The sequence below is a fragment of the Natator depressus genome, chromosome 9, assembly GCF_965152275.1.
Source record: "Natator depressus isolate rNatDep1 chromosome 9, rNatDep2.hap1, whole genome shotgun sequence".
Taxonomy (NCBI): domain Eukaryota; kingdom Metazoa; phylum Chordata; order Testudines; family Cheloniidae; genus Natator; species Natator depressus.
This window is the reverse complement of record NC_134242.1, coordinates 50,245,920-50,262,646: the sequence shown is the minus strand read 5'-3', so window position 1 is coordinate 50,262,646 and position 16,727 is coordinate 50,245,920. Positions and strand designations below refer to the sequence as shown.

Below are 16,727 nucleotides of genomic sequence, written 5' to 3'. Positions count from 1 at the left end.
GACCCTCACAGAGCAGAATGTACATGCTCCCTTCTGCAGTGCTGCTTTCCTCTCCCCTGAAAAGCCAACACTCTCCACCCCTCTCTGCACTGTAGCCCTGTAAGAGAGACTTTGGGGCCTTTTTACTCGAGGCAGAAGAGCTGGGAGGATTCAAGTTTAGTTTTCTTAAATATATCCTGAGTAGCACAAACATAAAGCGCTTGGGAAGAGCTCAATGCCTCTCTCCCCTGGCCTACTGCTCCCCAGTCCCCTGTGGTGTTAGACAATGGCAGAGGGAAATGCTGTTTCTCCCATCTGCTGCTCTGGGATCTGTTGCAACTAGGTTTTTCCTCACCATCTTCCAATCATAGAGGCGCCTCTGTTTTTGCTCTCTCTAGTGCAGCATTTCTCAAATGCGGCCACGAGAGGCTTTTTGTTTGGCCACAACTGCCTCCTGGGCAGTGATGGGGGGGGGGGGGGAAACGGGGACAAAGTATCTGCCTCTCCTCCTCCCTCCCTATCGCTCCTGGATGCACTGCCCTGCAGTGACTCTAGAGACTGGTGCAGCACAATGTTGCAGGAACAAGGTGAGCTCTCAATCTACCTTAGGGTGACCAGACGTCCCGATTTTATTGGGAAAGTCCCGATTTTAGGGGACTTGTCCCACATCCCGACCTTAATCAGTCGGGACACCCTTTGTCCCGATATCGGGACCGTCCGGACCGCAGCTGCGGCACTGCTCACCACTTCCTGGGGCAGCTCCTGGCACCCGCCTGCCGGCAGGATTGCCACATGCTGCAGGGCCACGGCTTGCAGGCGCCGGGAGCAGGCAGATTGCCCTCCACACACCCCCACCCGACCCGACCCTAGGAGCCAGAGGGACCTGCCAGCCAGATGCTTCCCGGGACAGGAACTACCCCAGGTAAGCACCGCCGGGACTCGCCCCCTGACAGGTCCCTCTGGCTCTTAGGGTGAGGGGGGGCTCTCCATGATGCCGGCGCCTGCAAGCCCCACTCCGTAGCTCCGGCAGCTCCCATTGGTGCTTTTCCCGGCCAATGGGAGCCACAGAGCTCATGGTTGAGGCGGGCGCAGCACGTGGAGAGTCTGGAGACTCCCCTAGCTGCTCTGACCCTAGGAGCCAGAGACCTCCCAGGAAGGCTGGTGAATGCGGCCAGGGAAGGGGCAGGGTGTGATGATGAGTGTCTGGGAGGTGTGTGGAGGGAGTTGGGCAGTGGGGGAGGTTTGTGTGTTTTGGGGTGCTAGACAGTGGGGGCCTGTTGGGGGTGCTGGAAAGTGGGGGAGATGTGTGTGTCAGGGCACTGGGCAGTGGGGGTCTGTGTGGGGCATTGTTTAGTTGTGGTAGGGCTGTGGGGAAGGGCACTGGGAGGGAGGGAGGGAGGGGAAATCTGTGTATTGGGAAACTAGCGAGTGGGGGGGTTCTGTGTGGGGTGCTGGGCAGCTATGGTGGGGCTGTGGGCAGGGGGGCGCTGGGCGGGGGGTGTGTGTGTGTGTGCACAGCACTGTGCATTTGTGGTGGAAGGGTTGTCGGGGGGGCCCTGGGCATAGTGGATCCAGGGGGTGCTTGGCAGGGGAGCTGTGTGGCGCAGCATGGGCCCACCTGCAACAGGAAAGGGCATGCTGGTAGCACAGGGCCAGGCGGACCAATGTGCCTCTGGCTCTGGTCGGGGCTGTGCACCTGTGTCTGTCTGTTCCCGACCCCCCCCCCCCCCCCCGGCGCCGCTCGCCCAATGTGTCCTGATATTTCACTCTTGCAATCTGGTTGCCCTAATCTACCTTGGAGGTGGGGGGCTTGGGCTTCAGCACTGGGGTGGTTGGGTGGCAAGCTCCACCGGCAGGACTTTGGGAGCCAGACTGTGGGACTTCGGGCACCCTCTGGCCCCTTGGTCTGGCCACTGGTCCCAGGCTCCTGCCGCTATGTGACGGGAGCCAGCCCTGGGTTCCGACCCCTGGTGCTGGCTGTGCAGCAGCGGGCTCCCAACACCTCACTTCTGCTACACAGCCCCTGGCTCTGACCACACAGTAGCATGCGCTGACCCCCAGCTCTGGCCATGCAGGCTCTCCACCCCACCTCACATCGCCCTGGGCTCCCACTGCCTTCTCCCCTTCCTCCTCTTCCCCTCCCCCCCCCCCCTTCAGGGCTTAAGTTGTCCTGGGGCTTGCTGAGAAAAGTGATATTAACAAACATACAAGTATCACTTTTTCCAGCAGACTTACAAGCTGGCTGGGAAGCTGTAATAAGTGATATGTGTATGTTTGTTAGTATCACTTATCACAGCCTCCCAGCTAGCTACTAAGGGTATGTCTACACTACGAAATTAGGTCGAATTTATAGAAGCCAGTTTTTTAGAAATCCTTTTTAAATAGTCGATTGTGTGTGTCCCCACACAAAATGCTCTAAGTGCATTAACTCGGCGGAGTGCTTCCACAGTACCGAGGCTAGCGTCGACTTCTGGAGTGTTGCACTGTGGGTAGCTATCTCACAGTTCCCGCAGTCTCCGCTGCCCATTGGAATTCTGGGTTGAGATCCCAATGCCTGATGGGGCAAAAAACATTGTCGTGGGTGGTTCTGGGTACGTGTCATCAGGCCCTCCCTCTGCGGAAGCAACGGCAGACAATTGTTTCGCGCCTTTTTTCCTGAGTTACCTGTGCAGACGCCATACCACGGCAAGCATGGAGCCCGCTCAGCTCACTGTCACCGTATGTCTCCTGGGTGCTGGCAGACGTGGTACTGCATTGCTACACAGCAGCAGCAACCCATTGCCTTGTAGCAGCAGACAGTACACTAGGACTGGTAGCCATCATCGTCGTGTCCGAGGTGCTCCTGGCTGTGTCGGCCAGGAGCGCCTGGGCAGACATGGGTGCAGGGGACTACATTAGGAGTGACTCGACTAGGTCACTCTCTTTAGTCCTGCAGGCAGTCCTATTCTACCATTTTTTTGCGGGGCAAGCAGGAGATGAGGATGGCTAGCAGTCCTATTGTACCATCTTCTGCTGAGCAGCCAAGAGATGTGGATGGCTTGCAGTCCTTCTGCACCGTCTGCTGCCAGCCAAAAATGTAAAAGATAGATGGAGTGGATCAAAACAAGAAATAGACCAGATTTGTTTTGTACTCATTTGCTCCCCCCTCCCTCTGTCCCTCCGTGAAGTCCTGCCTGAAATACTCCTTGATGTAAAGCCACCCCCTTTGTTGATTTTAATTCCCTGTAAGCCAACCCTGTAAGCCATGTCGTCAGTTGCCCCTCCCTCCATTAGAGCAATGGCAGACAATCGTTCCGCGCCTTTTTTCTGTGAGGATGCTATACCATGGCACGGAGCCCGCTCAGCTCACTTTGGCAATTAGGAGCACATTAAACACCACACGCATTATCCAGCAGTATATGCAGCATCAGAACCTGGCAAAGCGATACCGGGCGAGTAGGCAACGTCCACACAGTGACGTGAGTGAGGACATGAACACAGACTTCTCTCAAAGCATGGGCCCTGCCATTGTGGGCATCATGTTGCTAATGGGGCAGGTTCATGCCGTGGAACGCCGATTCTGGGCCCGGGAAACAAGCACAGACTGGTGGGACCGCATAGTGTTGCAGGTCTGGGACGATTCCCAGTGGCTGCGAAACTTTCTCATGCATAAGGGCACTTTCATGGAACTTTGTGACTTGCTTTCCCCTGCCCTGAAGCGCATGAATACCAAGATGAGAGCAGGCCTCACAGTTGAGAAGCGAGTGGCAATAGCCCTGTGGAAGCTTGCAATGCCAGACAGCTACCGGTCAGTCAGGAATCAATTTGGAGTGGGCAAATCTACTGTGGGGGCTGCTGTGATGCAAGTAGCCAAAGCAATCAAAGATCTGCTGATATCAAGGGTAGTGACCCTGGGAAATGTGCAGGTCATAGTGGATGGCTTTGCTGCAATGGGATTCCCTAACTGTGGTGGGGCCATAGACGGAACCCATATCCCTATCTTGGCCAGCGAGTACATAAACCGCAAGGGGTACTTTTCAATAATGCTGCAAGCACTGGTGGATCACAAGGGATGTTTCACCAACATCAACGTGGGTTGGCCGGGAAAGGTACATGATGCTCGCATCTTCAGGAACTCTGTGGTCTGTTTCAAAAGCTGCAGGAAGGAACTTTATTCCCAGACCAGAAAATAACCGTTGGGGATGTTGAAATGCCTAGTTATCCTTGGGGACCCAGCCTACCCCTTAATGCCATGGCTCATGAAGCCATACACAGGCAGCCTGGACAGTAGTCAGGAGCTGTTCAACTACAGGCTGAGCAAGTGCAGATTGGTGGTAGAATGTGCATTTGGATGTTTAAAAGCGCGCTGGCGCAGTTTACTGGCTCGGTTAGACCTCAGCGAAACCAATATTCCCACTGTTATTACTGGTTTCAGAGTAACAGCCGTGTTAGTCTGTATTCGTAAAAAGAAAAAAGAAAAGGAGTACTTGTGGCACCTTAGAGACTAACCAGTTTATTTGAGCATGAGCTTTCGTGAGCTACAGCTCACTTCATCGGATGCATCCGATGAAGTGAGCTGTAGCTCACGAAAGCTCATGCTCAAATAAACTGGTTAGTCTCTAAGGTGCCACAAGTACTCCTTTTCTTTTTTCTTTTTACTGTTATTACTGCTTGCTGTGCGCTCCACAATATCTGTGAGAGTAAGGGGGAGACGTTTATGGCGGGGTGGAAGGTTGAGGCAAATCGCCTGGCCGCTGGTTATGCGCAGCCAGGCACCAAGGCGGTTAGAAGAGCACAGGAGGGCGCGGTGCGCATCAGAGAAGCTTTGAAAACCAGTTTCATGACTGGACAGGCCACAGTGTGAAAGTTCTGTTTGTTTCTCCTTGATGAAACCCCCCGCCCTTTGGTTCACTCTACTTCCCTGTAAGCTAACCACCCTCCTCACCTCCCTTCAATCACCACTTGCAGAGGCAATAAAGTCATTGTTGCTTCACATTCGTGCATTCTTTATTCATTCATCACACAAATAGGGGGATAACTACTAGGGTAGCCCAGGAGGGGTGGTGGAGGAGGGAAGGACAAGGCCACACAGCATTTTAAAAGTTTACAATTTTAAAACTTATTGAATGCCAGCCTTCTGTTGCTTGGGCAATCCTCTGGGGTGGAGTGGCTGGGTAGCCGGAGGCCCCCCCACTACATTCTTGGGCGTGTGGGTGAGGAGGCTATGGAACTTGGGGAGGAGGGTGGTTGGTTACACTGGGGCTGTAGCAGCAGTCTGTGCTTCAGCTGCCTTTCCTGCAGCTCAACCATATGCTGGAGCATATTGGTTTGATCCTCCAGCAGCCTCAGCATTGAGTCCTGCCTCCTCTCATCATGCTGCCGCCACCTTTCAGCTTCAGCCCTCTCTTCAGCCCGCCACCTCTCCTCCCGGTCATTTTGTGCTTTCCTGCACTCTGACATTGTCTGCCTCCACGCATTCATCTGTGCTCTGTCAGTGTGGGAGGACAGCATGAGCTCAGAGAACATTTCATCACAAGTGTGGTTTTTTTACCTTCTAATCTTCACTAGCCTCAGGGAAGGAGAAGATCCTGTGATCCTCGAAACACATGCAGCTGGTGGAGAAAAAGAAAAGAGACAGTGGTATTTAAAAAGACACATTTTCTAGAACAATGGCTACACTCTTTCACGGTAAACCTTGCTGTTAACATTACATACACAGCGCATGTGCTTTCATTCCAATGTCTCATTTTGCCTCCCCCACCATGTGGCTAGCCCCTCACCCCTCCCCGTGGCTAACAGCGGGGAACATTTCTGTTCAGCCATAGGGAAACAGCCCAGCAGGAACAGGCACCTCTGAATGTCCCCTTAAGAAAAGCACCCTGTTTCAACCAGGTGACCATGAATGATATCACTCTCCTGAGGATAACACAGAGAGATAGAGAACAGATGTTGTTTGAATGCCAGCAAACATACACTGCAATGCTTTGTTCTACAATGATTCCCGAGTACGTGCTACTGGCCTGGTGTAGTAAAGTGTCCTACCATGGTGGACGGAATAAGGCTGCCCTCCCCAGAAACCTTTTGCAAAGGGTTTGGGAGAACATCCAGGAGAGCCGCAAATGCCAGGGCAAATTAATCATTAAACATGCTTGCTTTTAAACCATGTATAGTATTTTAAAAGGTACACTCACCGGAGGTCCCTTCTCTGCCTGGCGGGTCCGGGAGGCAGCCTTGGGTGGGTTTGGGGGGTACTGGCTCCAGGTCCAGGGTGAGAAACAGTTCCTGGCTGTAGGGAAAACCGGTTTCTCCGCTTGCTTGCTGTGAGCTATCTACAACTTCTTCATCATCATCTTCCTCGTCCCCAAAACCTGCTTCTGTGTTGCCTCCATCTCCATTGAAGGAGTCAAACAACACGGCTGGGGTAGTGGTGGCTGAACCACCTAAAATGGCATGCAGCTCATCATAGAAGCGGCATGTTTGTGGCTCTGACCCGGAGCGGCCGTTTGCCTCTCTGGTTTTCTGGTAGGCTTGCCTCAGCTCCTTAAGTTTCACGTGGCATTGCTTCGGGTCCCTGTTATGGCCTCTGTCCTTCATGCCCTGGGAGATTTTGACAAATGTTTTGGCATTTCGAAAACTGGAACGAGTTCTGATAGCACGGATTCCTCTCCCCATACAGCGATAAGATCCCGTACCTCCCGTTCGGTCCATGCTGGAGCTCTTTTGCGATTCTGGGACTCCATCATGGTCACCTCTGCTGATGAGCTCTGGCCAGCGTGGCAAGCTGCAGGTGACCATGCAAACAGGAAATTGAAATTCAAAAGTTTGCAGGCCTTTTCCTGTCTACCTGGCCAGTGCATCTGAGTTGAGAGTGCTGTCCAGAGTGGTCACAATGGAGCACTCTGGGATAGCTCCCGGAGGCCAATACCGTCTAATTGCATCCACAGTACCCCAAATTCGACCCGGCAAGGCCAATTTAAGCGCTAATTCCCCTGTGTGACCCCTCCACTGGAAGCGGCAAACCATATTAAAAAAACAAACATATTAAAAAAAAATCCACATCAGACAATGGACTCGCAACATGATGTGAGTTAATCTTCCCACAAATTTAAGTCCCCCTCTTTCATTTATCCTGGTATCCCTCCTTCCACTGGACTCAGGCAGTGCAAACCTCATTTCGCCAGAAACGGTTATCCCTCTTCCTGGAGGATGGCGAGGGTTGCTCATTCAAGACAGACAGGTTTTGCCCAGGGTCAGGGACAGTATGTAAGACCCATTTCTGACAGAGATTTCACCTCAGGATTTTTCACTGTCCTACAGGGAAGCCTGTTTTCATGTGCAATTTATCTCTGCCACCCAGGGGTGAAAGTAAGTCGGGTGACTTACTGGTACGCTGGGGCGAGCTCTGGCCCCCGGAAGGGGTGGGGCCTAAGGCAGAAGGGGCAGGGTTGAGGGGGTCAGAGCCAGCCCCAGCCCACCCTGAAATGTAAGTGCCCCCCCAAGCCCCCACCTGGGTAGCAGCAGCAGCAGCCTGGGGCTCCAGGGGCTATTTAAAGGGCCTGGGGCTCCCCTCTTCTACCACCCCGGCCCTTTAAATAGCCCCTGGGGTAGCGGGGGCTCCAGCTGCCTCTGCAGCTCCGGTCCTTTAAATAGCCGCTGGAGCCCCGCCGCTTCCCCAGGTAGAAGCAGGGGAGCCGCGGGCTGTTTAAATAGCCCCCGGAGCCCTGGGGAAGCAGCGGGGCTCCAGCGGCTATTTAAAGGACCAGGGCAGCACAGGCAGCTGGGGCCCCAGCCCTTTAACTAGCCCCTGGAGCCCCACACCCCACCCTAGGGCTCTGGGGGCTGTTTAAAGGACCAGGGGCTCCCCTGCTTCTACTGCCCCAGCCCTTTAAATAGCCCCTGGAGCCCTGCAGCCGCTACCCCAGGGCTCCAGCAGCGGGGCTCTGGAGGCAATTTAAAGAGCCTGGGGCTCCAGCCACTGCTGGGAGCCCCAGGCCCTTTGAATTGCCCCCTGGGGAAGCCGGGCTGCCCCAGTACGGTGCACCAGCTCTTGCCAGTGCTGGGGCGTACCGGCTTACTTTCACCTCTGCTGCCACCAGTGCTACCCACCCAGTGCAACATTGTGTTCCAGGGTACTCAATACTGTATTGCTGAAATGTTTTGCCTATGACATACTGCGATGCACCCACGATATTCCATGCTGCTAGGAGGAATATATTGGGGAAAAGGAGGTTTGTTGCAAAGGGGAAAGATAGTTCAGTAGGTGGATGATATCTCGGTAGTAAGTGAAACAGAAAAAGAGCATGAAGGGTTAGTGCATCAGTTACTGGGTTGCTGCCAAGCACACACCTTGAAACGTAACCCTTCTAAATCCCAGATCAAACAGAGAGAAGTGCAGTACCTGGGAATTAGACTCTGCGCACAGGGGGAAGAGCAGTAGATAAGGACAGAGTGAAGTGTAACCTTCTGATGCTAGTGGATACTATATCCTTGCAGTCTTTTTTGGGGCTCACTAACTTTTGCTGGGAATTTATGGTGAGATATGCAGAAAAGGCAGGACCCTTGTATGAGGTGCTTAAAAGGCTGCAATGGATCTGGACAGAAGAAGCAACTAGTGCATGGGAAAGCTTGAAAAGGGGGTTAATGGAAGCATCTGCTTTGGCTGCCCCCAACAAAGACCGGTTGCGTTCTATAGCAGAGCACTAACGGTTCCAGAAAGCAAACTGGGAATCTGTGAGCAAACTGCTCTTGCTGCTTACTGGACACTACGGAAAGCCCAGGGAATTATCGGAGCAAGTAAAGTAATTGTTAAAAGCCATCATGCTCTGGGAAAACTACTAAGTCAGGAAAATGTATCCAAATTTATCCTAAGTCAGGAAAATGTATCCATTTGAGAGTGGATAAGGCTATATAATGGGCTTTGCTCTCATGACAGAAAATGTCCAGTTGCTCACCCTGAAAGAACCTGATCTGTATGGAGTCTGACCCTAACTGGTCAGAAACATGTTTGTGAGCCCCGGGAGGAATCTAAAGCACATCCTGTCTTTACGACAACTCCGGTTGAACAGGTAATCGGGAAAACAATCGCTTGTGGATGGTAGCTTATATTATAAAGAAGGAAAGTGAATTACAGGATTCAGTGACAGGAGATAGGCAAATCCTTTCAATACAAGCTAGAGACAGGAGGAACACAGTCTGCAGATGTGTCAGCAGTTGTAGAAGTGTTGGAGAGAATGAAAAACAAACTGAAATAATTATTGGAACTGATTTGGGTTATGTTTATAAAGATACCACCATTTTTCTTCCATGGTGGAAAACTATGACTTTTACAGGAACCAATGCATCTGAAATTAATCACAGGATCCTTTGGCACCGAATGGAAGACTTGGCAGCCAATTTTAATAAGTTCAGACTGATTAAAATAAGATCACACAAAGGAAAAGGTCCATTACAATGGGGAAATGAACAGGCAGATAAGCTTGTAAAGGAAGTGGCAATCACTGGTACAATATTGGAAGCTGTGCTCGTGGCAGTAACCACCCGGGCACAAGCAAAACCAGAACAAAAAAATGATGAAAACAACCAGGAAGGGTTGCTATTATTACAGGACCTTCAGGCAAAAGTTGTGTTGGTACAGCAATGGATTGTAGAATGCCCATCAAAGTGGCAGGGCATTCCACTGAAAAAAGAACGAAGCTTAATTATGGCAAAACCAGACAATGAATGGGTTTTAGCCGTCTTAGCAAATGCAACACCTCCCTTTGGCGTGGATACATGGTTCTGTTGTGGGGGGACACCCGAAATTAGAAGAGGCATTGGAAAAACTTAAAAAGATGGGCTGGTGGCCTGGAATGAAAGATGATTTGGATGTGCATATTGATAGTTGTTTAACATGTGCAAAACAAGACCCTGCTAGAAGGAAAAGGTGTCGGAGAATTAATGCATCAGGCTTTAAAGGGTCCCTTACAGCGCTTGCAGATGGATTTTGTGGGACCCTTGCCCACCACACCTAGGAAGAATAGATTTATGTTTGTAATTGTGATAGCTTCAGCAAATGGGTGGGAAGAGAGTAGTCTGGCAGCTGCAAAAGTGTTAATAATAGAAATCTTTCCTAACTGGGGTTTATCACACACTATTGACTCTGATAATGGACCAGCTTTCATCAGACAAGTGTACCAAAGTGGGTACATGGGCCAGTGTTCCCCTACCATTACACATCCCCTTCCACCCTCAAGCAGGTGGAAAGAATGAACAAGTCCCATGAAATTGAATTATCCAAACGGCAATGAATTGGGAACAAACTGGGACATGGTGCTCCTATTGTATTTTAAATCTTGGCCGGCATATTTACATTTCCCAAAGGAGTCACTCCTCTCTCCTTTAGAATCACAGTTAAAGTAACTGCAGTGTAACAAACATACAACCCCTGTGTTGCCAAGTTTTATGGTTTTATCGGTAGCCTCACAAGACCTGGTGTTTTTCCTAACCACCCTCTTCACTCCTGGAATCCGGAGATTGTGGGAGAGCCCAGTTTTCATTTGAAAAACGGAAGTTTCAAGATCACATGGTTGCAGGGACCCACTTGAAAACATGACCCCACATGCACCCCTTAGAGAAACGAGACAAGTCAAATGAACCCAGCATTTATTAGAGTTTTAAATCCCGTGCCTTTTTTGCAGCCTGACTCATGCTTTTTAGGGTTGCCAATTTTGGTTGGATGTATTCTTGGAGGTTTCTTCACATGACGTAATCTTTAATTAGATTAATTTTTCACTCCTGGAGAGTCCAGGCCAATCCTGAAGGGTTGGCAACACTTTTTTTTGACCCCTGGGGGTGTGGGATCCTGCATGTCTTCATCCAGCAGGTTCACTGAGCTGCACGGCCTCAACCTCGTTCCTCCAAACGATTGAATCCTCTCTTTGTACTGCAGAGCCCCTCTCTGGTTGGCAAGGAGGCAGGTGGCTCTTGAGCTGATTCAGGGCCACCCCGAGACAGTGCCAAGAAATTGTTGGCTGTTCACACAGTCCACTCTGGATGCACAACACCGGATTTAGGCTAATAGAGCACAGACTGAACCATCCCTGACCCGGCTGAGCGTAAACGGTGCCAAGCACCCAGGTGGCCACGCCCAGTGCCACTGGTTACAGCCACCCGTGCCCTCGCTCAGTCAAAGGAGAAGCACTGGGAGCATCTGTGAGGCCTTGCCTATGAGTCGGGCATGGCTCTCCCCCGCCACCAAAGGGGAGGAGCTGGCTGGTGGTCCAGCTGCCCCCTCCTCGCCCAGCGCTAGTGCCTGAGCTTGCCCCTCCTGGCTGGGTGATGCCAGGTTTGCCCCTGGGGGTGTGTTGGCTTCCTCTCTGGCATGGTCAGACATGCTTCTTCGCAGCTCAGTGTCAGCTAGCCTGGGTGCTGACATGCCCCCACGCCACGCCACCCTCCCAGTTTCTGGCCCAGAATGGGCAACCCCGTCCCACACAGAAATCTATGTCAATGTAACAGCCCTCACCCCGGACCATGCAAAGGTCCTGGCCGCGTCTCCAACCACATCACCCACCCCGAGGCCCTCGCTGGGAGTATTCCAAACCAGGGCTGGGCAAAGCCCCCCAAGGATGGACAAAGGGCCCAATCCTGCCGTGGCTCCAGGAGGGCTACTTGGTGTCTGAGTCACTGCTTGAGACCCTGGGCTCCCCATAGGGACAGGCGAGGAATGGGAGAGGGCAGCCAGATGGCTACTGGCAGGGGGCCGGGGGTGGCTACAAGAACAGGGTGCGGTGGGAGCAGTGGACGGGTACTGCCCCATATCTGGTCCGGTGCCAGCCAGGTGCATAGCTGGGGAGCTGGTACTTTAGGGGCGGTGATCCACACGCAGAGCTGATCAGCGGTGGGGACTGAGCAGCGTTGCCTTCCCCTCGCTGGGGGCGGCAGCTGCCGAGTCCCCCCCACGCTGCACTGCGAGGGCTGGGTGGGGGGTGGCCTCCTCTGGCGCCGCTATCTTCGCCCTCCCGTGCAGAGGAAGACTCCTACGGCTAAGGCTGCCAGGGCAAAGGCTCCCAAGGTGATGCCCAGCGCCAGAGGGGCGTGCGAACGCCTCTGCTGTCCTTCTGCAAGACACAAGAGGAATGGGCTCAGAGCCAGGCTTCGCTCCCAAGGGCTGCGCGCAGTGGGGGCCGGGCCTGGTGCGAGGGACTGATCCAGGTTCCATTCCCATGTTTCCTCTACTTCCCCTGGGCTGGGGGCTCGAAGGGAGCCACTGCCAGTGTGATGGGGGTTCGTATTCCTGCTGGTGGGCAGAGGGCATGGGCTGGCGCAGGGATTGCTGGGCTGCAATGCCTTCCATATGCAGAACCCCTGGGAAACCATGCCCGGCAGTCCCACCCCTCACATACCGGTCCTGGCATCATCCATCTTGCTGTGCTGCCTCACGAACTCCACACACGTCGTCTCCAGGAAGGACTGCAGCTCGGAGGTGGTCTGTGGGTACTGGCTCACCTGGGCATGGGCGAATGTGGCCAGCTTGTCCCCCTCCTTGTGCCCCAATAGTGCCCAGCTGGCATTGGCTGCCCGGAAGCTCAGGAAGTCGTCTCCGTTGAGTGCCACCTCGTAGAAGCTATGGGAGGAGCCATCAGGGGAGAGCTGGCAGCCCAGCTTGCAGCGCAAGTGCAGGGGGTCTGTGAGGGGGCAGAGCCAGAGGGGTCAGGCTGGCATAGCCCAGATGCAGGGGTCAGAAGGGCACATGGAAGGAAGGGACATGGGGGAGCACCCCAACGCCTCCTTGTTTTGCCAGAGCAACCCTCGGGCAGATTGGGGGCATTCAGCAGCACCCTCCCCACTGCTATCTGCTCCCTGGGCTCAGCCCCATCTCCCTGTCCCCTCACTTCTTTCCCCCGATCCCACCCCCACTCCCTTTGCGCTCCCCAGATCTATCCCCCACTTGCTTTCCTTTACCCCTTTTCTCTCCCTTGGCCTGATCCCTCTACCCTCCTCCTTCCCTTGCCATCCCCCACTCCCCCACACCTTCTTTCTCTGCTTCCCCATCTGCAGCATGCTGCCCACCCCACCGGGTGCCACACGCTGCCAGGTAACTGATGTGTCTCTGTTCCCCTTTCGTGGCATGCTCAGAGTTCCCGGGAAAGCTGGGTGGCAGCTGCCATTTTGTTCGCCGGGTGGGCGCAGCCTGGAGCCAGGAGACACGCACACAGTGCTCGCTCACAGAGACGTGACTCTGGCCCACCTGGCTGTTTCCTTTTGGCCAAGATCTAAGTCACTGCTATTGATAAGCTATGGCAGCTCTTGGGGCTGAGCAGGGAATGGGGCCAAACTGAAAAATGTGACAAAAAATCCGGTTGGATCTGAACCAAAACCAATTTGCTCCTGGAATCAAACAACGCAGGGGAAAAGGTTGTTTCAAAGGGATCAAGTTGGCTCAAAACCCATTTTCCCCCTAAATGTTTTGTTTTGAGCCGGCCGGTTCAAGTGTTTCTCACCCTTGTTTTGGGGTTGGTTTTTTTGAACGGGCCACATTTAAACTCGAAACGGCGTTGGGAGTGGAAAAGTGGTGATGTAACATTTCAGTCTGAACGAAACACAAAATTTCAAGCTGAAATTATTTGAGGTTTTGGCAGGGGCGGCTCTAGGCACCAGCAAAACAAGCAGGTGCTTGGGGCTGCACATTTCTAGGGGCGGCATTCCGGCGCCGGCCATGCTGCCCCTAGAAATGTGCCCCCGCCGCCCCAGCTCGCCTCCGCCTGCTCCCCTGAGCGCCCCGCCACCGCCGCTCCTCCCCCGTCCCGTCCTCCCTCCCAGGCTTGCCCCGCGCCAAACCACTGTTTGGCGTGGCAAGTGTGGGAGGGAGGGAGGGAGAAGAAGCCGCGTGGCAGCGGTGATGGAGCGGAGGCGAGCTGGGGCGGGAAGCGGTTCCTCTACCCCCCTCCCCCGTTACTTCCCGCACTCCCCTCCGCTCCGCCTGCTCCCCTGAACGCGCTGCCTCTCCCTCGCCTGAGTGGGAGGCGGGAGAAGCGGAGCAGCGGCGTGTTTGGGGAGCAGGCGGAGCGGAGGGGAGCTGTTGCAGGAGCAGGGAGCCACAGGAAGCAATGGAGGGGGAATGCGGCACGCTCGGGGGAGGAGGGAGGCCGGGATTTGGGGAAGGGATTGAGCCGGGGGCAGGGGGCACGAAAAAAAGCGGGGGCGGCCAAAATGTTTTTTTGCTTGGGGCGGCAAAAATTCTGGAGCCGGCCCTGGGTTTTGGACACAAAAATGCATTTTTCAACCAAAACCAATTACTTGAAAAACATTCACCTGGGAATCCTGGGAAAGAATAACACCTGTGCCCCCACTGTGCCTCCCTGCCCCTACGATACACACAGTGCGGGGGGGGGGGGGGCGGGAGACACAACAGCGCAGCACCCTGCCTGCCTGACCGATCTATGGGTGACAAACTCCACACATGCCCCCCTGTGCCGTCTGGCTGATGCAAACTCTGTTTCGTCCACTTTGCTGTGCCTCCCCCCTCCCCCGGGCCATATCACCAGCTCCAGGTGTCACAGGGGCCCATGGCCCCCAGCGCCACTCCCGCTCTGGTACTTACACTGCACCTCCCTCTCCTTGGTGATCACCTGCACGAAGGCATGGAAGGAGTGTAAGTAAGCCTGCAGGCTGCTCTCCCTCTCCTGCCACCGCGGCGGGGGCTCCAGCGGGAGCAGCTGGCTGGCATTGAAGCCCTGCAGGCTGTGGGTCAGTACCCCGTTCAGAGTGGCATTCCCCCAAAATTCAGCGGCGCTGCTGTTTGGGAGGTGGGTGAGCTGAATCATGGTGAAGGTGTGCAGGGCTGGGAGGAACAGACACCCAGAGAATCAGAGAGCCAGAAGGCGCTGGGCCACGCACATCCCCCCCAACAGCTGACTTTGGGCTTCCTGCCATACAAAGCCCTCCCTCCCAGGGGGCCTTCCTCCATCACTGCAACAAGCCCCCAGCCTCCCCTGCTGGCACACTGGCCAGCTGCTCGGGCTCACCCGCACTCAGCCATGCATGGGAAAAGAAGCCCACACGGAATTCCTGAAGGAGGGCTCAGCAGATGCTGGGATTTCCCTTTCTTGCTTCAGTCATTGTGGGGCCTCCCTGCCCACCTCCCCTCTCAGGGATCCTGTTCCCTCCCCGGCCCAGCACTGCCAGTCTCTCAGTCATGCTAGCACCGCTGGTATCTCATTGCGGGAGCCGTTTCAGACTGGCTGGCACCAGCCTTTCCTGTGGTGCGTTGAGTGCAGGAAAAGCATTTAAGCTGGGACATGCCCTGCCACTTCCTCTTGTCACAGGGGCTGGAGGGGGATGGGGGCTGTTACAGTGTCTGCAGGGGAACCCTGGCCTGAGACTCCCATCCCATCCCTCGGCCACATCGTTGGGAATCTCACTCTCTCTCAGCTAGGCTGATCAGAGCGATGGATTGTCTCCATGGCCAAGCCATCAGAGCCGCATGGGGCCCTGCCGAGGGGTGCTGGGGACCCCTCTTACCTGCCCCATCTCCCTGGTGGCAGAGAGCACCGACAAGGAGCAGAAGTAGCAGCATTCCCACAGGCTGGCTGGGGGGCCCAGTCACTGCTCGGTTCTAGCCTGGTGCCCTTGGTGGAGGAGGTGGGAGGTCCTGGAGCCCAGCAGAGCAATGGCAGGGACTCCGTGCCCCATGCCTCTGTGCCGAGCTGTGCAGAGGATATGAATGCAGGGGCAGTGCTGTGGAGCAATCAGGGCTGTGGGAGGGAGCTGGGTCTGGCAGGGATGAAGAGGGCGGGAATGTTAGTCCAGCTCTGTTAGTGCAGCTCTGTTCCATTTCCGCAGCTGCTGACACCCCTTCTCTGCCAGCCCAGGGCCTGGCTCCCCTCTGCTGTCCCCACAATGCAGCTGGGCTGGGCCCTGGAGCTCACACACCCAGGGCTGATGGTAGGAGGGGAGGAAGTATTCTGGGGCCCTGAGCTCTGGAGACCCCCCTGAATATATGTAATGCGTGAAATGGGGCCCCAGCAAACATGATGTACTAGGGCCCGCACCCAGCACTTCCCCCCCAGGGGGGAGTGCTTGTTAACCCCAGCTGCCAGGCCGAGCTCTGATGGGCTGAACAGTGGGGTGGGAGTCAGGACTCCTGGATTCCACTCCCAGGCTCACATGAGGAGTGTTGGAGTGATGGACAGAGGCAGGACTCCTGCGTTCTGCTCCAAGCTGTGGTGGGGAGTGTGGACTAATGGGTTAGAGCAGGGGGATTGGCAGGCAGGACTCCTGTGTTCTATGCCCACCACTGCTGCGGACTCCTTGTGTGATCTTGGGCAAGTCACTCACCTCTGTGCCTCAGTTTTCCCCTTTGTAGAATGGCTATGGACCCTCCAAGGGGACGTGAGGCACAGGGGTGGACGCGCAGGCTGGCTATGAACTGCACAGTGATCCCTGGATGGCCTTCTCCAGAGAGGACAGAGAAGCCTGCTCCGTGCTTGAATCCTGGCCATGCTCTGGCTCTGTGCGGTGCACCACGGAGCTGGCTGGCTCGGGAGTCACCCCCTGGAGCAGCCCAGCCCCTCCCTGCCTGTGTCAGGCAATGGCTGGCCCTCAGCACAGCTGCTCAGCTCCCTGCAGGCCCCCATCTCCTCTCTGGCCTGGGCTGGGCGTTACACTGCTCGCCCCTCTGGCACCGAAGGGACAACACAGCCCCTCCTGCGGGGACAGAGCACACAGATGTGGTCCTGTTCCCAAGGGGCGGGGCTGGGGCTACTGACTCCCGCCCTGGGCACGTACAG

General features: G+C 54.9%; 1 protein-coding gene across 1 annotated transcript; it reads right to left on the bottom strand.

The window, feature by feature from the left end:
* Positions 1-10,279: 10,279 nt before the first annotated feature.
* Positions 10,280-15,683, bottom strand: PROCR (protein C receptor). The gene is made up of 4 exons (XM_074963026.1): positions 15,460-15,683; positions 14,540-14,779; positions 12,342-12,623; positions 10,280-12,056 (listed from the first exon to the last, which is right to left on the bottom strand). The coding sequence occupies exons 1-4, from the start codon at positions 15,512-15,514 to the stop codon at positions 11,944-11,946; spliced, it is 690 nt and encodes a 229-aa protein (XP_074819127.1). The 5' UTR covers positions 15,515-15,683; the 3' UTR covers positions 10,280-11,943.
* Between the last annotated feature and the right edge of the window lie 1,044 nt (positions 15,684-16,727).

What these genes read in the sequence shown, in the direction of transcription:
- PROCR (XM_074963026.1), bottom strand. Translation starts at nt 15,514, where the DNA reads ATGCTGCTACTTCTGCTCCTTGTCGGTGCTCTCTGCCACCAGGGAGAT. An exon ending in CCACCAGGGAGATGGGGCAG is followed by an intron (nt 14,780 to 15,459) that starts GTAAGAGGGGTC and finishes TGTTCCTCCCAG; the next exon opens with CCCTGCACACCTTCACCATG. An exon ending in GATGGATGATGCCAGGACCG is followed by an intron (nt 12,057 to 12,341) that starts GTATGTGAGGGG and finishes TGTGTCTTGCAG; the next exon opens with AAGGACAGCAGAGGCGTTCG.